The following is a 25,376-nucleotide window of genomic DNA, read 5'->3' on the forward strand; positions in this document are numbered from 1 at the left end:
TATCACTGCTTTCTCTGACCATTAAATTGCTTGTGCTTTTTGCCTTGTTCCCTGACTAAAAAGATATACATTTAGACACCGTTTGCTTCTCTGATTGTGTTCCTTGTTCCTCTTTTGTCCTCAGATAAAATTTCTGAAAGTGGAGATGGAGAAAAAAACAAAAATCATCAAGGATTTACAACAAGAGGTGAGTCATCAAAGTATCATCAAATGCTGACAAAAATCCCAATACAAGTTACATGCATCAAACCTATCTTGTCGTAATTTATCCTTCAAAGTTTGCTGCCTCCTTTCATTGTTCAGATCAATTTGATTTAAGGATTTTCTGAGTTTGCCAAATGCCTTCTGACAATCTGAGGGGACCAAGGAAAAGGAAAGGCCTTGTTAATTTCAGTCAGAAGTGGACATACACTGGGTTGAACACAAGGGTTTTTTCAAATGTTTTGTGAACACAGGAGGGCATTCTTTGATCATCACTGCAGCCATGATTGCAATTGTTGAATGATAAATTGGCCTCTTTTCAAAGTACCCCTGAGCACGATTGTCAATATTAGTGCAAAGAAGTTGAGCTGAAAACTTTCTGAAGGTCTGACACAGCCACATGAATTTTACTGTTGATGCCTTAAACATTTGTGGTAAAACTTCAGCAAACATCATTCCAACTCCTTACTATTTACGTTTTAGCTCGTCATCAGCAGAAATGGGAGAGGGGGGGAGAAGCAAAAAAACAAGACTGCACATATAAAAGAAATTAAAATATCTGCCTATTAATGGAACATGCTATGTTGGGCATGTAAGACTTTAAAGATGTTTTATGCCCTTTACATCGGGGTTTTATTTTATTCTCTTTGCCTAAGGGTTGTTTAGGTTGTTATGCGACAAGAAAATAAGGGGACTCCTGCAGTGCAGTACTGATAATTGAAATGAAAATGATACAGTGCCATGTAATTAATTTTTACAGTGGTTTATAAGTACAAAAAGTATTTTTAACAGATCAATAAGGATCTATGGAAGCTCATTTCTGAACGGGTTGAAACAATATACAAGACTTTACAAATGTAGAAAGATTCTTCTAGCAGATAAACCTCTATGGTGAAATCAATACAAACCCATTTTATAATTGGTTTTTAGATCTAAACTTTGAAGCAATGGAAAACAAATTCTTTTGTAATATTTATGTGATACTGTAACAGAGAATGTTTTCAATTGCATCAAGCTAATAAATTAAATTAGAGCAAGATGATGAAACTGTTCTGAAAAATCACACAATATTGCTCAAAGCTTCACTGTGGCAAGCAGTTTTTCGCCAGATGCTCAAATTAATTGGGGAGTAGTTCTGATTAAACTTTTGTTGAGTAACATGATCAAATGAGTCAGATTGGGAACTAAACAATGACATAATGACATTAAATTACTGGAGTCAAGCTGTTCTGAGAAGTACCTGTCAGTGTGCAGGTTTCTGTGAATTTATCAAAGATACATGCAAACAATGTGAATCACAGCAGATGAATCAGATACATTTTCTTGCACATGAAACATCTTTTCAAGGTGCTTTTGTGGCACCCGAGTGTACCAAATAAACAACTGCAAGAATTGTGAACAGAGTTTTAAACAGACCAATAAAATTTATTTAAAAACGAATAATCAGAAGAGAAGGAGGAGCAGGCAGTTTTTGACAATAAGTCAATAAATAAGTCTATAATGCAGACTCTTAGCTGGTCAAAGAGAAAAGGGCGCGGTCCTCCACTGCTCCCAACCCTTTCTTGGCTCGATCCGACCAATCCTCCGGTTCCTGGAGAACCTCGACAATGGTCCAGCCGCCCGCTCCTACAGCCGGTGACCAGTCCTCCCGTTTCTAGCCCTCCGGTCCGCCTGCACCGTCTCCCAAATCCAACATGGCCATTCTGGGTTCATCTGCGCTCCATCCAGCCGCGTATTGTCTTCCTCTCATCCCGCTGTCAATGACTTATCATCCTTCCGGGTTTGCACGCTGCTTAATTAGATGCAGAACACCTGTGCCGCTGCAGTGGGGCGTCTCCCGGTGTACGTGACCTCAAAACAACCAATCAGAAACATGCAACACAACAACCCAAAAATAGAACTCAACTAAATCTAAGAAAAGTAAATAACTTCAAAATATAACAAGCAGTCCAAAACAGCAATATAAGGAGCACAAAAAGGAAAACTGAGGCCACATTACCACACTTAAAAAAAAAAAAAAACGAATTTCCATTTTTATACATTTTTTTTCTTTTACATGTTCTATCATTCGTCACAGTCTGCTATGCAGTTTCCTGTTTCTTTTGTTTTTGTTTTGCTATTTGTGATTTTCTGACCTCTAGAAACATGGCACATATGCAACATTTTAACTTGATGTCACAATATTTCACTGATTAGCAGTTGCCAGTGTTCTGCCTAGAGGAAACACCTTGCCATCTTTAGCAGAGTACAAAAGGCCAAAATCACCAAGTGGAATAATTCAATCAGTTCCTCCTGGATATTAAAATGACTCACTTGTAACAGGGAAAGCAGTTGCAGTCATTTCATATAAATTCATGATTTGTTTGTTTTATTTATTCTTATTCTTCTTACTATTATTATGTTTGTCTTTTGATGAAGTTGGACTGAACACAAGCTATAAAGAGACAATTGTAAGAAAGGATACTTTATTTCAAAAGCTGACCAATACAATACAGGTTCTTTAGTACACCAAGTTTTTAAGATCTTCCAAAGGTTTTCTTATTTTCTCCCACTGGCAAACACTGCACTGAAAAGACATTCTTACTTTTTTATGTTTTTACATTTTTACACTTCTATTTACATCTTAGTATTTAATGGTACTTTATAGTTATGATTAAAACAGCAAAAGTAATATGTAATTGTAAAGTAGAAGAAAATGTGTATATTGTCTTATTTAAAAAAAAATAAATATCTGAAAGGTTTGGCATTTTCTAACTATATTGTACGGACAACCGTAGCTCACCCACAGTATGGGAAAGAGAAAAATATCTAATCATTGACTTCAAAGGTTATTTTTATCTTCTCCATATCATGAACACAGGTAACATGGAATAAATGGATACATAAATCCCTATATCTAGTACTTTGGGCTTTATTATAAGTGTTTTCACTTATGAGGGAAACACTAGGTTTCATATTCTAACTTGTAATTCACATTGTGGTGCTGAGCTACATTCTGCTGCAACTGATATGGATTTGATTCTGGGAAACCTCCATGACAAATCCATATTTTGCCTCAAAAAGTGGAATATTTGCTTGGGTATTAATGCACTTTCATTGTAATATCAAACTTACTAAGATATTGGTATGAGTGTTCTAGGATGAAATGCATTGAATTTGCTCTTGGATGTCCCTCTGCTGGAAGTAATCAGAGGGAAATGCAGACACTTCAATAATCAATCAAGTGATTTTCACAGCAGGAGTTTGTACACATCTGCAATACTCTGCAGGAGATTAGTTTAACTGACTAAATAGTCCTTTAAAAGGACCATGATTTAGCTTTGTGACTAACAATTAGAGATTTCTTAACTTCCACATTACATCTCATTTTGGATGAATTACAGAAACAGTAATGAGGGTGCATGAAAGTGGCAGAGTGATGGTCACAGCCACTGCAGCTTTTTGTATGAATCCATGTTTTCACATGTTCTGAACCCAGTCCTACCACTAATCCTCATTATCATAAGCCAGTCATCAATGCACACTCTAATCTTGCCAAAACAAAGAGCTGGCAAACAGCTTTGGCAACTGTTAGACTTGATTTAAAGTTAACTGGGCTGTAATTGAAGTGAGACAGCAAATTATCAGCCCTTTTTAACAAAAGCTTGTCTAAATGCTGTGCTATAGCAAAGTTAGTGCAGAAGTTACTTCCTCACAATTACACTGTTGGCAAGAGGCTGAAGCAGCAAGCAGTGGAAAGATCAGAAGAGAAATAATTTCATAAATACACAGTTGTCCTCACTGCTGCATCACTGTTGACATTTTAAGGTCTGTGTTCTCTGCTACACATCTACATATTGTGCAGGTTTGAAGGCTTTTGCAATCACAGAATGGATTGTTTGTGGTCAATAGAAGTCAAAGGACTTCTATTGTTGACATTTATATTACAGATACATGTAGAGTAATATGAGAACATATTCCTGTATCTGTTATTGTTTTGAGGCTGCACGATGTAGCAGTGTTTAGTTACCCTGCAGCTAGAAGGTTCTGAGTTTGAATCCTGGCCTCTGCTCTTAATGCATAGCGTTCTCCCCATTCATGACCAAAAACATGAGGAGTGTGTGCATCCATGTATGTTTGTTTGTCTGCTGTATGTACAACATAATGGTAAATATCACAAAAGCTAGAATATGTCTCCTTTACTATTACTACTGTTCTGAGACAATTGTCAGTTGTGGATGTTTCCTTCTATATCTTTACCTGTAATATGTGATTTACCTTAAGTTTATAAATCCAGATTTCTTTTCAGCAAATATCCCAAAATACAGCCTTAAAAATAGATTGAAATAGATTGAAGATTTAAGTTGCTGGTTCTCTACTTTGCAAGGGGATCCAGGAGATTCCTGGATGACTTTGGGCATCAAGGATACTTCTAGCAACAATAGCTTGCATAGTAAATTCAAACTTTAACAAATTATTTTGTTGACAAATTAATGTTCAATAGTAGTTAGTTGAGGTATCCAGTCAGCTCAAAGTGGACATGATGGCAACATAAACAGGTTAACAAACCATTTGCTGTTTTTATCTGTTTAATACTTGGAGAGTAATTTGTTTTTTATAAGGTAAACTGTTTTTTATGGATTAGCCTGACTACTAACCCATTTCACCCCAGTGCTTCAAGAAGTATTCTAAGAACTATAGAGGGGTGGAAGGACTCAGAAGTGATTAATATTACAGTCACCAAATGATGAGAAGGAGCAGTACAACAGATAAAGTCAATTGAGTCATACTGTATGACAGCATCACTCACACAAAAATGTTCGGATTGTTAATGACTTGTTAATTACATAGTCTGTACCATAGATGTTATTTGTTCTTTTAGTCTAATGACAGTATGACTGACACCACTTAAAAATAGCTAGGAGCAAACAAATCAAGCACCTTGTTCTAGAGTTGAGCTCTTTATGCATCCCTTTGATTTACCATGACATTAAATATGGTAATATTTGAGCTTGTACTCTACAGGAGGCATCGCACCTAAATATTTTATGTTCAGTATGAATTAATTGCATGTGCACTATAGCTATTTTCCACTAAATGTTGAATTGCAATGTTCTGCTGACAAGATCACTGCTAATATTGCATAACAGTAAAAATTAAAGTAATGCTCTTGTAAGTTATATTCAAATAAAGAAGCAATGCTTTCACATCATATCACATGTTGACTCTTAAAAAGCAAAGTTTCACATTATTCCACTGATCATAATTGTGACACGTGATAAAATAATCATTTTTTAAAATGAAAATATTCCTTAGTTCAAGGGCTTACCAATGACGGTTGATTTGGATATTTTTAATGGGTACATTCTGAAACTAAATGGATTTAACATATTCTTTGATCTTTAGCTCACTCTGAAAAGACCTACAGCTGGAAAATAAGTCTTCATCATGCTGTGAAACTGTCTATGCAAAGCTAATAACTTTTTAAAGAATTTAATTAAGTTGCTATATTTATGGAAAAGTATTGCTTAATGTACTTGTATTGATACATGTAAGTTCTACTCTCTGACCACTTTCATTTCTAACTTAGAACATCAGGAACAATCATGACAGTTACTCAAAAATTTAAAGGCATTCTAATAAAAAAAGTCTACAAAAGTGACAACTTTCTTAACATAGTATGTGTTTTTAACAGGCCAGTGTATGTGCCCTGGTTTATCACACAATCAAAACAAGAAAACATTAACATTTTGTTAATAGAAGTAATAAGCTTTGGTTCTTTATTATAAACTGACAGATTGACAGCTTTTCAAACAATATGGTCTACTGGGAATGCATACTCAAAACATTTTGTGTAATGCCATTGTTACGGAAATGTGATTTTTGTTGTGAAGTTCATAGTAATTCCTGGCAAAGCTGAAAAGAACATCTATGCAGCAAACAATACCCTTTGTTTACATCAGTCCACGCTTTAGAATGTTTTTTTTTTATGTTGCATATCATTGTGAGGTCTGTTGTGGTGTCACTGGGGAAGCTTTATGTCTGCAATTCACTGTCAAGCCGTCATCAATGATTTGCTTTCAAGGCTTATTATGAGTATTGTGCAGGGGAATGATTTACAGGCTGACTTGGATCCTGCTGGGACTCATCAGGTTCTCAAAGAGCATTGTAATAGACAGTTTTGCCACACTCCCAGCTCAGAGCTGCTGATGCTGATATATATTTTTGGTTTAAAATGGCTTCACATCATTGTCCTCCTCCTTTCATGTCTTCAGAATGTCATTTTGCTGGGTAAATGGCAGAGAAAAAAACATTTACTGGCATCAAAACATTTACTGGATGTTTTTGTGATACTAATGCTAGCAAAAAAGGTGACAAAATGAAGAGAGACGAAAATTGAATATGTATCCTATATGCATATTTAGGAAGCCTTGGACAAAAAAGTTTTAAAAATTGTATTATTATAGTAAATCAGTTTTATATTTGAAAGATATACATGCATATATATATAGTTAATTGATGCAAATTATGAACAAAATACCATAATACAAATTTAAATATTAAATATTAATATTTAAACCCCTAGGGGCTTGTAATATTATGGGGTTTTAGTGTGAAACAAAATCTACAAAAAAAAAAAAAAAAAAAAAGTTGTCAGAGCTTTGCAAATAGTTATCATGAATAAGTTTGTCTCTCTACTCTAAGCTGGAAACAAAGTGAGATGGACCATGCTGTTCTCAGAGAAACCAGTTTCAGCTAGTTCAGAAAGACCCCTCTACTCCTTATCTTTACGTTTCTGTTTTATGATCAACCCCCACCCCGCTTTCAATAAAACCAGGCTGCTGCAGGGGGACGAGTTGGAATTGTCCTGAGGCACCACTTCAGTCTTTGCAAAGACTGAAGTGATTCTACTCTCTGTGTGGTTCTTTTTATGAACAGGTCAAAATACCCAACATAAGGCATCTCCCAATTAGTAATTATGTATATTGGTTATTGTGATTCTATATGGTATCAATGGGATAAATATAAATACATTTTCAAGGCACTGTCTGTAGAAATCAGATGGGCATGACCCTTCATTACTAGTGAATGCCAGGTTGCAATTTTTGAGTTGAGTCATACATCGATATATTTTCCAAACCTGTTTCATCCTGTATAGCAGTGGTCCCCAACCACCGGGCCGTGGACCGGTACCGGTCCATAGACCAATTGGTATCAGGCCACGCAAGAAATAATTAAATATGTATGTTCTACGTATCGAGTCTGGGAGCTTTTATTTTGAAAATCCTAAACCGGATGCTGCCGGTTACGTCTTGCGTGTTGCATTGCGTGCCAACATGCATATCGACCCTTACAATGCGCATCCCCCCTAGCCCCCCACCCCCGGTCTGCAGAAAATTAACGAAGGGTAGACCGGTCCGCTGTACTAAAAAGGTTGTGGACCACTGCTGTATAGGGTTGTGTGGCAAGGATTAAATAAATAGGTAGCGACTTGACAGATATAAACTGTAACCCATCCAGACTCTATCAAGCCAGATTCACATTTTACAGCTGACATGCATTAAGAACAAATGTCAGTTGGTAAAATCATAGGTATAGTGAAAGGTTAGATGGCATGTAGGTTACAGTTTGCTCTATGTGCACAGGTGGGCTTGCGCCTAATTGCTGCTTTCATGTATCCAAGACATGAGACCTAACTTATTATTCCACAGTGATGATTGACAAGAAACTCAGGAAGAATAACACTGTTGAAGTTTCAAGAAAATTATTAACCTAAGTGAGCTATATGCGTTGCTCAAATTCCCCATATAAATGTGAAATAAAGTTATAAGTTATACCAGCAAATCTTTCCTCAGCTTTCTTGAATATACTTTGTGATTAACTTTGGATAATTTTCTACATGAAAAGAGAATTTCTCCATTACAAAAAAAAAAGATTTTAGTGTTGCCCAAGCAAACACGAGGACATATCTTCATTGTGTTGTTTAACACTAAAGAGCTAGAGTTAAGGTATCTCCTTTTTTTGTCAGATTTTCTTTGGTATGAACAGTGACCGTTTAACTCTATAGATATATCATTTGTCCTTTAATTTAAGCCAGTAAGTAATGTTTTTTTTTTTTCATATTCAAATTGTAAAGAAAGAAACATTGCAGACAAACAAGGTTGCGTATATTTTCCAATCTCTGCTGTCTGATGTAGGCATTGAGTTTTCAATTTAAGTAGAATAGGATGTTCTACTTAAATTGTTTTTGTTTGTCCAGTCACAATGTATTCATGTATGAAGGTTACAGGCATTGTGGTTTGAAATATTACCAAAACCTCTGATTAGATGCAGCAAATTCATGAAGGCAGATCTCTTACGGAATATTATGATTTACAATATACAAACATATCAGAGAGTACAAGAAAATAATTGCAGTAATTGTGACTACTTGATAAGAACATCAAAGCTATTAAAAAAATTTTTAAAACTTAAATTTCCCATCACACCTTTTATTCAGGAGGGATAAGCTAAAATAAATAAAAAATGCCAAATGCAAGTAAGGCTAAAGAATATGTACTTTTATTCAAGGACTAGATAAAGATTAAAAGAAAAACAAGCAATCAGAAGTGATTGAGCTGGTAAATATCCTCCCATGCAATCAGCATCTATTGAGTAACAAATTTAGATCTCCTTGTAGCTTCAATGAGCCTTTGATTAGCAAAGAAAAATCTTGATTAGGATTTACTTCAGCCAGATAATAGAAGGTTTTTAAAAAATCTGACTTGAGAAATTAAAAATACTTAAGAATTCACTTAAAATATTGCACATTTCAACTTCAGTGTCAGGCATGCTTAATTCACTTTTTATGATTCACTTGTTCTTTCTTTTCATACTAAGACCAGATTCTTTCAGTTTATGACACCTTGCTCTTCAAGCACCAACAGAGCTTAAGAGAGTTACCAATTCTGCCTCAATTTGCATCAAATAGATTTGACATTATAGAGATAAAGTATGATATTTCTATCCAAAAGTTAACAACCCTGTTCTGATCACTTACTTTCAATATAACTGATATGATTAGTTTTACTTAGTGCAGTGATTGTTGGTCAAGATGTTGTTCAGTCTAATTCAACAAGTAACTCATTTGATGTCTACATGCAAAATATCAAAGAAATGTTTCAGGAACTTGAAGTTAGCTTGCATGAAGGGTCTCAAAGAAGATGAGCATAACTGTTTTGCAAAACAATGTAATAAAGATATGTTCATATTTATTGTTGGAAGAAGGAACACATTTTTTCTTACAAGTAAAGCATGTGTTGTTTGTATGACAACAAAATATTGATGTTTAAGTTGCTTGCCATTGTGAAAAAGTGTCATCCCTATTTGCCTTGTTTGGAGGTGTGGTGGTTTTGAAAATCCTCCACTCTACTTTAAGTTAGTATTCTTGTGACTGATTATCAAAGTTGAACATTAAACAGCTAGAAATTGACTTCAAAAGTTCTATGGACAAAAGAAACAAAAATTATAACAGTAAACTATTGAACATCATAAATTCATTTGAGGGACGTGCTGTGGTGGCGTAGGGGATAGCGCAACTCACATTTGGAGGCCTTGAGTCCTTAACGCGGCCGTCGCGGGTTCGATTCCCGGACCCGACTGACATTTGCCGCATGTCTTCCCCCCTTTCTTTCCCCCTTTCCTGTCAACCTACTGTCATATAAGGGACACTAGAGCCCACAAAAGACCCCCTGGAGGGGAAAAAAGAAAAATAATAAATAAATAAATTCATTTGAATGAACTGCCTTAGTGTTTCTCAGAAAACCATAGCTTCATGTCTGTCCACTTAATCACATTTCAGACCTTGTTCATTGCACTATGGGAAATCTGATTCAACTCCTTTTTGACGTAGATGTCTATTTTCAAATTATCTATTCAGTAATTTTCAGCCAGTCATGAATATAGCCCCAATTTCACTACATAATATGGCTAGCTCTCATTGTTCAATGTTGTAGAAAAAAAGAAGCTCTCAAATTATGGGAGAAGAAAAAATTGTAATCTGGACAATGGGCAGCATGAACATTACAAAAGAGCTTCTCTCCTGGATAAGTGACTGGTACTAAATGGTATATACAGCTGTTCCAACATCAGTTCAGTGTGTTTCAACTTGGAAAAAAAAAAAAAAACACACTCAGATTGACAAAACACAAGCAAACTGGGAAAAGATACTAATTAATTTTGCAACACATTCATTGCAACACATGCAAACAGATTACTGTGGTGCAGTGCAAAGTTATAATATGAAGACAACCAAATCTAACATGCTTGAAATACACCAATGGAAACAGACCTGTGTTTTGGGCACACAAAGGAATTTTGTGGATAAATTGCAGCAGACTAGTTGTAAGTGTGCTAAAGTTGTTATGACACGATTGAGTCCTCTGTGGAGCAATGTATGTGTTTTTATTTAAAAGGAAATTGCAATGTATATACACACACAGTAAGGGGAACACATTACATAACTGATATCAGTCAAAAAGTTTGCTTTCAATGAAAAATTAGACAATCGTGTCTAAGAAGTAGCTTGTGGTGGGATATGTTATCCAGCTTTATTTAATCATCTCATGTCATTAAGTTGTGCCGCGCTCATCATTTGACTTCCTCTTGTGGTCAAACCCTTTAACTCGTAAATTGTTTTGTGCTGCACAGAACAGCCAAAGTAAGGATAGACAAATATTGAACATTTTAAGGTTTTTCTTAAAGCATATTTGGGGTGCTGTACTGTTATGGCCCTAGGCTTTAAGGGCTGGACTGCAGGTGTTGCTTTTGTTTGTCTTTGTGCTCCTCCCCTTTGCAGGTGTTTCTGATCCGTTGATACGGAGCGCAGAGTATTTGAACTTGGCTGTCTCCACCTTCTGGGTCGTCTTCTGCATCTAAACTGCCGCTTGACACTCGTGGTGCTCTGTTATCGGCCTCAGCTCCCCTCCTTTTGCACATTTGAGTTTGTCTTTGTTTTGCACTTCAACACGTCCATATGCACTCATACACCACATCCAAGCATTTGCATTACACCACTGATATTGACATCCACAATCCATTGTTGTTTTTGTTAATACATATTCCTTTTTTATGCACTTTAACCTCTGCCTTGTCTCCCGTTTTGTTATGACTTTGAGCCAGTCGTAACAGTACAGAACCATTATTCTTCCTACCATGGTGTTTGCAATGTCATTCAAAGAACTCAGTTTTGGCCTTGTCTGACCTTACCATGCTGTCTTAGTAAATCATAGCCTAGTTCAATTCCTATACAGCAAGCTTTGAACAATATTCATCGTCATTCTTTTTTCTACAAGTGAGAGTCATTGGCTACAATGACACTGGAACATTCAGAAGGTCAGAAATGCATCTGTAACCATTGACACTGTAAGACATTTTGTGAAGGTCTGTTTCACCATTGATAACACTGTACAACACTTTGGTAATGGGAAATCCTATGTAGGTTATTACACATAACTGGACATAAACAGAATGATGATTTCTGATGACTGACAGATTTCAGATGGTTTCTTGGTTTGTTTCTGTTCTTTTTAGTAACTCATTTTGTGTTATTTATTCTTTGTGTCATTCCATTTGTGTACTCATAATTTATTGATTAATCTCTTTGATTTCTTTGTATTACTTAGGTTGTTGGTGACATCTAGTATGAATATTTATTTATTTATTTATTTTTTTGATATGTTTATTGATTTTTTTTTGTTTAATAACAACAACAACAACAACAAAACACAAAACAAAGCAAAAGCTCAGCAGTGCAGTCCAGAGATAAAAAGAAATATAAGATGGGGGCATAAATATTTACTCTGAGAAATTTTTTTGACATGTCCAATACTTGTTTCATCCACTGTGTATTTTCTTGCGCTATATGTGTACTAGCACAGCTCACACACTTTAGATTCATATTGCTTGCAGCAGGATTTAAAAGATTTTCTTTGTGATCAGAGTAAATTTACAAACTTGAACATCTAAAGTAGATGCTGCTGTGCAGTACTAGAGATCCTTCTCTGGCACTCTTGTTTGCAGATTTTTTATCAGCAGGGGCACTTATATAACAGATGACGTCAGGGTAAGCAACTTTGTGAACTGCTCTGTTCCTAAAGCGGTGTTATTTCTTTTTTTTAAATTAAAGCTGATAACCCGTTGGTCAGGAAGTTTGTAGAGATTGCTGGATCTGATTAAAAACCCTTGTGAGGACAGCTTTCTATAGATAGTAAAATTGTTAGAACTGTTCTAACAACATCTGTAAAAAATAATATATGATAGTTACCTTTAAAATAATGGAATAATGTAGTTTTGTCATCTGTTGTCAACAATACGTCTACATTGATTGGTGAAAACTTCAAGCACATCATGTGGTGTCAGTATAACAAGAGTATGTTTTCCTTCTGGGACCTTGAGACCAGCTTAAATCTGCATTTCCTTCCAACGCTGCCAAAGTGCTGCAATATGCAAAAAGACAAACTGCAGTTACCATCTGTGAAATAGCCTATGCAGCAGTTTCAGCTTCATTTACAGGTAATATATCTTATTTTAAGTGTCTTTGAACATAATGCTGATAGCCACATATTATCCAGTTAGTTTCAGACCATAAATATTTTTTACAACAATACAAAACTTTATTTTCAAAGAAAATATGGTTCTATATATTACAACAAAGATCTAAATAAAAAAATAGTTTTCTGTTTGGAATTTTCAACAGAAAAAAATAGAAAAGGGAAATATATTTACTATCGTTACTGACCAATGTAATAAGGATGAAAGTAAAGACACATTCTGTGGAGATAAGTCTCAAATGTTTGTCTCGCTTTAGGGTAAAATGGAAACCAACTTTTAAATAGCAGATATGAGAAACACCAGATCCTTTGAGAGTGAGTGTTTAAAAACATAATTTTAATTTTAATCACAAAGTTAATTATATAATGTGAAGTCATCATCATACTCGGACACAAAAAACGATATGAACCTTTCACAAAATTTTATTAAAAAAAGAGACCGCTGCACTGAACCCCATTGAAAACCTCATGGTCACCAGATATTGATTTCTGAACTCTTACTGAGTTAAAACATTTGTATTTTTGTTTCTAAATGAATGTGAACTTGTTTTCTTTGTCTATCCCAACTTGGCACCATGTGAAAAAGTAGTTTCCCCTCTAAAATTAAAAATCGCTTGTGCTACGCTTGGTGGCAACAACTTCTCCATGGCTATTATGTGTTTTTATAAAATTCATGGCTTCATTTAATACAAGTTGTCCAGGTCCTCAAAACCGACGCTTTCCTAGATAATACCTTTTACTGAATTCCTGCATTAGTTTTGGTAAACCTTTTTCTTATTAGTCCAGCAATATTTTCCCAAAACCAATGGAGATCATGAAGATGTTATTTGCCAAACAAGATGTGGAAAGTTGTTGTTTTCCTGGCAGCCTTTGTGTTATTTTTTTCTTTCTCATTTGTTCTTAAATTTCTTCAGATCAGAGAGTGAGGTGTAGATTTTTGAGATTTTTTACTTTATGTTTTCAAACAGGTATAATGATTTTTTTTTTTTTTATTCTGTGTGTTTCATTCAGGTGTAGCCACATTTCCAATTAGACAGAAAATGTGAGTAAAAGCAGTTACTTCTCAGTTTAATGAGAACAGATGTATTTTGTTACAGAAAAAGGTTGGCTTGGGTAGCTGCTTTCCATCCATTCATCCGTTGTCTTTACCCGCTTGACCTTGTTCTCGGGGGGTGATACTTATCCCCAGCGATCACTGGGTGAGAAGCAGGGTACACCTTGTACTGGTTATCAATCCATCACAGAGACAAACAACCATGCACACACACACATAACCAAGGGCAATTTAGAGAGACCACCCAAACTAACAGTAATGTTTTTGGACTGTTGGAGGATACCAGGAACCTCTCAAATATATCCCTAGTTACTGACTGAATGTGACTGAATAGTGCAAAAACCAGTAAAGCTTAACATTTTCATCCCAAGGAAAGAAGAGTTCAAATGAGGGTCGAATATGAGCTTGACTCCTTCGCAGAAAACCACAGATCTAAGTGACATAGCAGGCTATTACCCAGGATTTCTACTGTGAAACAGTAGTTTTTGTGTGTAGTGCTTTACATACACTGTGGAATCATCATAATCATAATTAATTAATTGTAAAATAATAATTTACTGTATATTTACTGTATATACTCTCTCTCTCTCTCTCTCTCTCTCTCTCTATATATATATATATATATATATATATATATATATATATATATATATATATATATATACATATACAGTAAATTATTATTTTACAATTCCCTAAAGTGTTTCATCAGCTGTCAGGATTTCTGATACAGAGGTTAGAATGAATATGTTTGTACAGCTGTCCTTTACAGCAGTGACTCATAAGTGAACATTTTCATAAGTGAGTCACTGTAACCCCTGAACTTCTCAGTAAAAGCAGGAAAACAATCAACGGCAAACTGCCTCCGCCATCAAAGAGGCACTTCTGAGTTTTGCATCGGCATCAAGAGAAAAATCATACTCACTCATTTTTAGCGTGTGGGGTGTCTGAGTAACGCAGCCACCTGCTGCCAACTCTTACATTTATGCATAACACTTTCTTCAGTGGGATTATAAATGTGGCATGCTCCACATTGTTTTACTGAGACTACATTTTAAACTTTGGTTGATTTTCGGGAACTGCAGCTGAGATTTTACGAACTTGTTTGAAAGAGGTAAAGATGGACTCCCTGTGTTCAGAGTACTGACGTCATGCTGTCACTTGGCAGCTTTATTCCTCACAGCCTGCCATGGATATTGATTTTTGGCCTTCAGTTTCTAGACAAGAACCCAGTTTCCTTTCATATTCAACTATGACATTTCAGTGCAGATGATAAGGTTTTTTTTTATTTTCATAAGCCCTTTGACACTGATGAAGGATTTATTGTGGTTTTTGTTGCTCAGAAAACGAAATGATTTTTTTTTTCATTTTTCTTTTTATTTTATTCTAGCTGAGGGCTTTTTTTAACCAAAACTGAGCTTGTTTCAATTTAAACTGTTTTGACACTATGAGGTAGTGTCAGGTTAGAAAGTAGTTTAAAAACATAACCATTATAGGTATTTTAGCAGTGAAATTTAGATGTATAGTAGTTGGAAAGATGAATCATATTGCTGATGTGCCATAGTTATGTAAATAACTGCTCTCACCACATAAATATGTATAAATGCATCTAAGAGACTAGTGAGTACTAGTTTGTTTTTTTTTGTTGTTTTTTCAGACAAGATTATTATTAACCCTATTCCATTACTGGCATCTACTTTACTAACGACTACCTCTTACAATACCAACAGATTGGATTGCATAATAAATCACAGAAATGTCAAAATTCTGGAACCTTTTTTCTCCCCACACTGTTTTTGTATTTGAACAAAACAAGGATCTGCAGTGTTTTTCTCCAGTTGGGGATAAGAGCTACATTTTCCCACTATGTCTGTCAACGGACACCCAAAAAGCAGTTAGCAAAATATAGTAGTGGACGGCAGAAAGTCAGCGGACATAGTTGTCAACTATGCTTGTTATGTAAAGTGGAGTGAAAACCTTAGAGTCAGAAACCAGTGAGGCAACAACCTGCAACATGTAGATGGCTGATATTTCTCCCACAGATATGTTTCACATAAACATTGAACACTTAAGGTTAATACTGCTACCTTTGTGTAGTCGTGTACTGCACAGTTATTGTCTGACTATAGCTATGTGGTACATCAGAACACTGTTTATCAAAACTATTAAAAATTGTTCAGGAACAATAACAAAATTATTGTTGTGGCATTGTTAACCTACTGTCGGACCTTAGATGAATTGGGAGCAGAGTTACTTTCACCAAGTGTGAGGAACAGTGAACCCGCTTTGTTTAGCCTCACAGATGTGCTGGTGTCATGTGAATATTAAGAGAACTTACAATTATGTCTGATGTGGGTTTCATGTGAAGGTGATGTATGAATATATCATTTTCAGATTTGGATACTCTGAGGAGAGTGCTTTGTCCACTTCTTCAGCGCAAAGTCGAGGTTTTTTGTGTGGGATTTGGATTCTGCCATCGTTAATTTGCTCATTTTGTGGCTTTTACGGAGAAGTACAGTCATTAACAGTTTAAAAACCCTGGCTTCAAGTTCCGTTTTGTGGGTGTCTTCTATTCACAATCATTATTATGCAATGGAGCAGTTTGCAGTTCAGTGTGAAACAGGCGTGATGAGAATCGGGTTCTGCAAGATTAAAATTGCAGTTCTCAACTGGAAAAAGGTGGAATCCTTCTAGCAGGTGATGGATTAATTTCTGTCCCAAGTAAGGTAGATTACCTATCTTAAGGCCTTCATGGATGATGGTATGTTGGAAAGAGAGATGAATAGAGTAGGTTGTTTTTTCCCCATAATGGGGGTATTGTAGCCTTTCATGTGAAAGAAAGAGATGAGCTAGAAGACAAATTTTTATTTTTTATTTTATAAGTCCAAGTCTCAATGCTCACCACTGTTCATGAGACATGGTGCATGACCATATCTCAGTGGGATTACAAAGAGACCTAACTGCTAAAATGAGCTCCCTTCTTAACAATGCTCTGGTTCAGAGAAAAAAATTTATCAGTGTATCCCTTATGGCCCTGAGAACTCCTTACAATTCTCCTTCAGGAGCTGGGGAGATGAAATGTGATCTGATAATCAGAGGATGTATATTTGTATCTATGTCTCTGCATACAGATGGACAGAATTGTATGCAATGACTCAATCATTCTCAATTTTAATTTTAAAATTTCTGAATATAGTTAGTTAGTTAGCATGAAAAGTTCTTCTTTTAAGAACAAACTTTAAATGTAACTTTTTTCTTTTACTGCTCTCAATGTTTACTGTATAATAGGTGTGTGACAGTTAAAGTTTAGTTTATCTTTCATTTTAGATGTGTTTTTCACCAGTAGAATTTGTTGTACTGGTTTAACAGAGTTTGTTATGATACATTGACATTAATTTCAATTTCACTTTTATTAATTAAGACTTCTTAATTTTCATAGAAACTTCTTAGCAAAAAAAAACAATGGAGCAGCAAATGTTACTGTGGTAAAATTTTTGTAGCACTTTGTCAAGTCCAAGAACTTCACATTACTGTCAATCATTCACTCATTCATACACACATTCACACACTGATGCTGGCAAACTGCCTATCAGCTACAGATGCCCTGGAGTACTTGGAAAGAAGCAGAGCTGCCATTTAATTGGCGCCACAGGACCCTTAAATCACTCCCAACAAGCAGGGATTTGAATTGGCTACCTACTGGTTGCAGGATGAACCCATTACTCCCCAATCATATCTCTAAAAGTAAGACAAAGACTTCGGTCAGCCATTTTTCTTGATTACAAGGTGTAAGGCTGAGTGAGACAGAAAAATCTATTTATTTTTTTTTTAAGATTGTGTCAACTAAGTTTTTCTCTCACATTGTAATTGGGAGGAGTTAATCAAAACTGAAGTGTTAGCAAAACCTATGATAGAAAGCCCATAATAGATGCTGCGTTTTCTGTTCTCTCTTCATGATGTGGTCTGCTCAGCCCGAGCGCCACTCTCACAGCTGTTGGTGTGGAGGAGACATGAGCACATGTTAGACCACAGAAGTGCTAGTCAGTTAAGAGTTTGGCAAGAAAATATAGTCCACATTTAACTTGAACCCCAATACAATGTTATTCATGGTGGATTATGGTGGATTTTAATATATTATGCTTTATATATTATACATACTGTGGAAATATAATTTATAACTATGTTTTGTTTAAACTTATCTTGTAATGTCTTTGCCTTTGTTAATTTTGCTTTGTCTTAGCTTTTCAGCTGAGAGAATGAAAAACATTATTCCAATATATGATGCAGCTTGTAGTTCAATTTAAGCTGAAACTAATTCACATTTGTTTAGGCTTTCTTCAGATTTTTTGCCTCTTATAAGTGGCAAATTTATATTGAAATATAAAAAGTCCGTAAAATGGAGAGACAATCCCACAGAAGTCCATTTTTATTTAGCTTATGTAAAGCTTAATGCAGGTAAATTGATCGGAATGAGTAGTGTTTGGGTCAGTGTGCCAGCTCAGGAATGAGCAGAAGTGAGCATCTCCATGTTTTCTAAGAGGATCGCTTCAGTTCATCTTATCTTGTTTTCTCGAATAGCCCTAAGCCTTGTTGCATGTCTTATACTGGAACTCATTAAATGAGAAATTCACCAAGGCGTTGCAGAAAAAAATGGAACTGACACATATGGTCAGGTCAAAGGAAGATGCAAGAAATATTTCCATCAAATCAGAATTTAATGCATATTAATGGTGATATGGTGCATATGAACATATACTTGAAAAAGTAATGAAATGGTTTGAACTGCCCTTACAAGCTGGAAATAAGCTATAGCTACTAGTGCTATATGTTTTCATTTTTCTTAGTCTATTTCCTGGTACAAACATAAAGTAAAATGAAAGTGAAAATGGTTATGTTAAAAAAAAACAAAAAAAAACTCTATGCCTATATAAAGTTATGTGCCACAATAATGGACTTGTGACAGAAAAGCACCATCACTTATGCATAGTCTCTCCCTTGACCTCAGGAGTCCTTAAGGAACTGCCAAGATAAGTTTATGTGAAGCTGACAAGTGACTTCTTAGATATCTGGAGATGTGTCATTCTTAATAGCTTATCTTTTCCAAACATTTGCTTTGCTAATGTTAGTAATCTATATTAGATGGGTTCTTCAAATACATTGCTACTTGCCCCCATCTGAGTTTTTTTGCATTGTGAGGGTCTTATTTTTTAATGCTTTGGGATTGGTTCTTGGTCTACAGTGACATAGACTGTAATTGGTTTTGTTATGTGTGAAATCTCTTCATTAATATGTGACAGATGCTGTCAAACAGGCAGAATTTTCCATGTTTCTTTTTTAATTATACATGCATATATTAAAGTACAGGGAACAGCACAGATGAAAAGGAAAACAAAAAAGATGAAGGGTTAATATCAACTCGGGACAGACAGACAGCTAAAAGTTTGTGTGAACATTAAAAATTTTAACCACAGCTTGGTGCAGTTTATAGCTCAATTTAAGCTATGAAACTAATTCATCCAGCTTTCGATCTCTTTGCTCTTAATTATTAGTCCTACTGGCTTTCAAAGTGTGAAGGATAAGGTCATTCTCACCATTTTTACATATCAAAAGCATAACATTAATGGCTTTATTTCATTTATTTAGATGTCAGAACCAGTATATATAGTTTTTTTCCCCATCTCTGGGGAAAGTGATTCCTAATCTCTTTACTCAAACAAATACATGGCTGTAAAAAATAGATAAACATGTTACTTATTTAATGTCAATTGTGAGGATGGATGGTACATATGAGGTTTATAGTAAAATATGTCACATTGTTAGTTTTCTCATAGTTTTCTCATGTTTCATAGTAGCACTTTTTATTAGCATGCTGTGCATCAACAAAGCCCATTTTAAATGTAAATGTTAAAATCCTTTTGTGAACTTCAGAAGACCTTTTTCTTCACCTGAGGGAAGCCTTTTTTTTCCATAAATATATCAAGTAGCAAGTGGATTGAAAAAGGCATAAAATAGTAATGCCTTTTGTAGTTTTACGACTACAAACTGAAATGTGTTGGGATTTTAAGTGATGGGTCAACACAAAGTTACCCTTAAGTATTAGGTAGAAAAAATGAGGAATGGTTACTATCTATCTATCTATCTATCTATCTATCTATCTATCTATCCATCTATCCATCTATCCATCTATCCATCTATCCATCTATCCATCTATCCATCTATCCATCTATCCATCTATCCATCTATCCATCTATCCATCTATCCATCTATCCATCCATCCATCCATCCATCCATCCATCCATCCATCTTCAAATAAAGATCTCAAAAATACACCATAGTATTTGATAACATTAATAAATTGTAAGGCAGATATTTATTACACAGTCCACAAGCTTGGAATTCATTATCAGTGTATAAACAACTGTCCTGTGAAAAGTCTCATTGCAAAGACTTGGGAACACACCAGAAAGATCAACCTTAAAGTTGTGGATAGGTTTAATGCAGGCTTGTGCAGTAATAGTGGACGATTTAAAAAACTTGATAAACCGCAACTTTTCTTAAAAAAATGCACAGACCTTTGCACAACTGCAAATCTATGGTCTTCCATCTGAATTTACAAACTGGGCAAAGAGGGCATTAATTAGAGAAGCAGCCAATCCCAATAGATTAATACTTGTCGGATCTGTGTGAGCTAAAATTATTGCTGGATTTAAGCAAAAAATGTTTTGGTTTTGTTTTGCAACTGATAAGTATTAAAAAAGATGAGAAAGGAGCATAGTACATGAAATCAACATTTTGAGAACTCTGAAAAAGAGCAATACAGTCATCCTCTTTAGGTAGTAAAGCTTGAAAAACTGAGATGTCCACGCCTCATAAAATGTATCTTTACTGCCTACAAGACAACAATTGGTAGTGCATCCATCTGTGCCAAGTGTTTCCCCCAAAACACTTGCACTGGCATCACAACTGTTTTGCTAACTGACACTAATAAACCCTAGCAAGGAGCACTTAGGATTTTGTAAATTAAACATTTGACCATAATTTATACAAATGACATGTTTTGTTGATCTGCATTCTCTCTTTTGTTTTTGTGGTAGCATGATAAGTGTGTTTATGGTCCTTCAACATAGCCCAGGAAATGTATCTGCACAGACTTAAGAGTGTCACTATGTACTTATCAGAATAACTCAGGTTTTCACAGTTAGATTACTGTTTTATTGTTTCCAGAATTTGCAGCTGTACTTCATGGTGTAAACAGCGTAAGATTCCTAGTTCTGGTTAAATAATATTTTTTCTGACTATTGTTTCCTTGACAGTAATGTTTCATCATATTAGCTAATATCTGCCATTTAAAAGGGAAAGTTTTGCTTGACGGTCCTACACAAACTTAGACAACATTTTCATTCAGTGTTTAATGTGGCTTTAATTGACATGAAACATGAAGGCATATTTTCATAGTATGTAAGCTTTTAAGTCACTAATGCAAAAGAAACGTCTTGATAAAGGCTTGTTTCCTGTCTCTCTGACCTTTTAAGAGAAAATGTGTTTTGACAACAACGCCTCTCTTGTGGCACTAATTTGTGTCAACCATGGTTCATGCCATTGATAGTATGAATTTGACTGCTGAAAATAGAAATATTAGCATCACAGAGAAGTTTTGTTTATATTTTAAAAGTTTCTACATTTGTGAGGAAACAGCTTTGAAGGGATATTTAATATGTAAATGATAAATGGTTTAATTTATTATGCATGTGACTTTCACACTCGGTGTGAATGGCAGAACTTGACTGAGATTAAATGAAAAACCTGCTTTTTGAAGAGTTACTTTCTCACACTTTACACTAAGGCTGAAAGGACCCTACACTGATGAGTGTTGAGTACTGTGAAATCTGACTACATAGATTGAACACTTAGGAACTTTATAATCTGTAAAAACAAATTACTGGTAAATTCACTTACCCTTGTGTTTAGTGATAAGATCAGTAATTTCCAACATAGGATGGGGATAATAAGTTATGTATAACACACTAAATGACTATCAAAGGGCATTTAGTGCTGCACTGCTACAGTGAGCCAGAAATTCAAGAATATTTCAAACATGCATGCTTGAAAGAATCAAAGCAATTTTTTGTATGTTTTTGATGGGAGAATAATATTAGAACATGACATGCAGCTCAAAATAGTAAATCCTGCATGAACTCCCTCTCCTTTAAAATTACCCTATTTGATCTACATTTTTTCGTTATTTCAGCCACCTTTTCAGCACTATATGGTTGGTATTCCTCTTTAATAAATGTCACAATTCTTGTTAAAAACAATTCTTGATAAAACTGGCACTCACATAAAGCAATAAACCTTCTGCACTGTCAACATGACTATATTTGCCTCTTGGAGAGACATGGTAGAAGTGACATTTATTTAGCTGTGGCTTAATTCCTCTGCTTGTTTGTGCTGTACCTCCAAATCCACAACTGGTCTAAATTCTTGCCTGCATTAAGCTCCCACACAATAACATCTTGACATAATCTAGGAAGATTTGATGGCCATTGGTATGAGCTGTTGTTTTATGAGAAGTTTAAATGAGGATTTAAAAAGGAGAAGCATGTGTTATCAGTAACTAGTCCCCACAGAAATATTGTGTAACTGATAACCTGAACCACACTCATCCTAAAACATTCCCACATTGAAGTCTTTCGCGTTAAAAGTGCCCTTTTTCCATAAACTAGCTTTGTCATGTAAAACAAGAATTTCTAAGTTCCCAAAATGTCTCCAAAAAGTTAACAATATTCATAAAAATGCTCATTTTTAAAGGTTTGTGCACAATAATTTGCAAGTCAATATTTTTGCAAGATTCTTATTTATTGATTGAGTTCATGTCCTTACTCAATTGTTCTATCACAATCAAAATTCATGCATATAAATTGTGACTCTAGGTTAATCATTGAATGCATGTAAATAAGTTGTCTCATGTGCTTCTATTTCGGTCTTCTGACCTACTGGCTTTCTGTTCACTATATATTCTGCTTTTCACCCAATGACAGATGGGATATGTTTCACACATATGCACACACATCCCACCGCCACCCCACAGTTTCCCTGAAGTAGATAAAGATAGCAGAGAAAATAAATGAATTAGCAAGCAGTACGCAAATCTTTTAGATCCAGAGGATGGTAGTGCTGAAAGAATAACACGTTATGACACATGCAGCTCAGTGTGTTTCATTTTGCATAATGCTCTTTGACTTTCTGATTCCAAAAAATCTAATTTTCACTCTCGGTATGTCCTGAGGCTAAGCTATCTCACATTTTACGATAGTTGCCAGTTCCACATGTCCTCAGATGGTGGTCCCACTGTAGGGACGATAGAAGGTAGTCCTGTGTGGAAGTGATGCTTGAGCAGTTTTGCCTCACTGAATCACAAAACAGCTGCCAATGCAGCTCATTACCTCAGCACACTGTGCCTCTAGTGTGTTTGTTGAGGACTCTGGTAAACCGTATGTGTGTAGTTGTGTTGAAGTATTCCAAAATGACCACGTGCAATGTGCATGACAGCTTCAAAGAATATGGCCTAACATTGCTAAATCTAGACTCAATTTTTTTCCAGAAGCTTGTTAATATTTCCAAAAATCTGTGCACATATTGGTGAGGAGTGTGTGTAAATACAGTGCCACTGGACTGTTTCATCTTTGTTGTGAATTGTGACTTGAAGGCTTATTTATTTCTCTATCTCTAGACGCTTTCCCCCCCAACAGCGTATTTTTACTGCATATGTTTCATCGAGAAGTCTGATTCTGACTGTTCATTTTATGTCAGAGTAGCTGTGTCCATGTGGTATACAGCTTTAAAACGCATCAGTCAAACATAGATTTCTAGGGGCAAATTGATCTCTTTTAAAAAATTTTCCCTGTGGTTTCAAAAAAACAATCACATGTCTGTCCAACTCACCTTTGTATGCAAAGGCTCTATTTGATGTCTTTATTCTCACACAAACATTTGAAAATCTCTTGTGTTTTTTATGTATGTGTGTAGATGCCATCTTACCATCCTGTTTTTATTCACACCCCTTTCACTTCAGTGAGAAAAAGATCCACAGTTCTGAAACGCATATGCTAAATCTCTTGTATGTTGTTGAGGAGGACCCAAAAGCTGGCGTTAGGTTGGTTAACATTAGACATGATAATTTAGAAACAATAAACAGACAGTACATGAATCTAACCTTTTTCTCATCTGCATTGTCAAAATATAAAGGTCCCATATAATATTGCTGCAAAATTAATGACTTGATGGAAACAGCAGTCCACTGTTATATTTTTGTTCAGGTGGAGGGATTGTTGCAAAATCAGCAAATGTATGTAATCAGCTGGATTTTCCAATGTTTTTCATGTTGACATAATAAAGTGAACTTGAATGCAGTGCTTTATAATTAGAATCAAACGGGAATACTTGCAATTGACTGAATCTGTATGTATGATTGAGTGACACGAAGGAGTACCCTTCATGTCAATATGTGACACATGGTCAGAAGGCGTCCCAACTCGTCAATATATGACTGGTTGGGAATCAGAATGTGTTGAACCTGAAGGCACAGACTCAGTTTATATACATAATATAAAGTAATGTGCTATGACTACATTAAAATGAGCTGAATTAAACAATAACAAAAGAGCTCCCAACATCTTTTGCCCCATATTTTTCTACAAAGGGATTTCACTAGAAGAAGGTAATAAGACGATTTACAGAAACACTACAGATACATCCATATGTGCATGTTTTCTGCTTTAACTAAAAGAGAATAACAGAGCATTCAAACACATCAAAGCCTTACAAAACATCAAAATTATGAAAGCATGCAGATACTGTGATTTTATATTGCTGTTTTGTATTTGCAGACAAAAGAAAATATAAACAAATGTAAAGCTTGTATTGACATTGTGTAATATATCATATTTCCTGAATTGTGCTTGTTTTTACCAAGTAGCATTCATTCCTAACATCTCTGAGGTATAGTCAGTTTAGTTTTAAATCACAACAGAGACAGTCTAAAAGGCTTTCTCCCTAATGCAGATGCTGGGAACAATCCAATTTTAGTTCCACATATACCCTGGTGAAGTTTTTGTCATGGCTGATTGTGCTGTTTTATTGGGTCATCTCAAGATCTGAATGTGTTTTAGGCCAAGCATTAAGTTACTTAAGCAAAACTCATACTAACAGATCATTGCCAATTATAAAGGAAAATTCCATTCCTCTTAAATTGCTCTTATCACTTTCAGGCTTTATTTTCTTCTGCCTCAGCATGCTCTCTCCCAGCTGTGTTATTTGCAAATTTCCCCCTTAAAGAACTTGGAGTGGATCTTTTCAGACCAACTTCAGAGAAAAGATCTTAGTGGCGTGTCATCTCACATCAAGCCTGTGGCCAGAATTCTCTGCTGTCTTTACATGCGACCTTCCTGTTAAAAAAATCAGGGTCTTTCTTGACTTAACTATGAATTATTTTGTTATATGGTATTATGATTCCAAGTGAGAAAATAACGCATTTAAAAAAGTAGAGTCACATT

The 25,376-nt window shown here is 35.3% G+C and overlaps 1 protein-coding gene across 2 annotated transcripts in view; it reads left to right on the top strand.

Moving 5' to 3' along the window:
- Window positions 1–25,376, top strand: part of luzp2 (leucine zipper protein 2) — a 185,510-nt gene that overhangs the window by 124,574 nt on the left and 35,560 nt on the right. For both annotated transcript variants that reach the window (XM_044142202.1, XM_044142211.1), the window contains exon 5: window positions 125–187. In XM_044142202.1, coding sequence (XP_043998137.1) covers window positions 125–187 — 63 coding nt within the window. The remainder of the gene's footprint in view (window positions 1–124; window positions 188–25,376) is intronic.

Source organism: Gambusia affinis, linkage group LG02, assembly GCF_019740435.1.
Source record: "Gambusia affinis linkage group LG02, SWU_Gaff_1.0, whole genome shotgun sequence".
In the NCBI taxonomy this organism is placed as follows: domain Eukaryota; kingdom Metazoa; phylum Chordata; class Actinopteri; order Cyprinodontiformes; family Poeciliidae; genus Gambusia; species Gambusia affinis.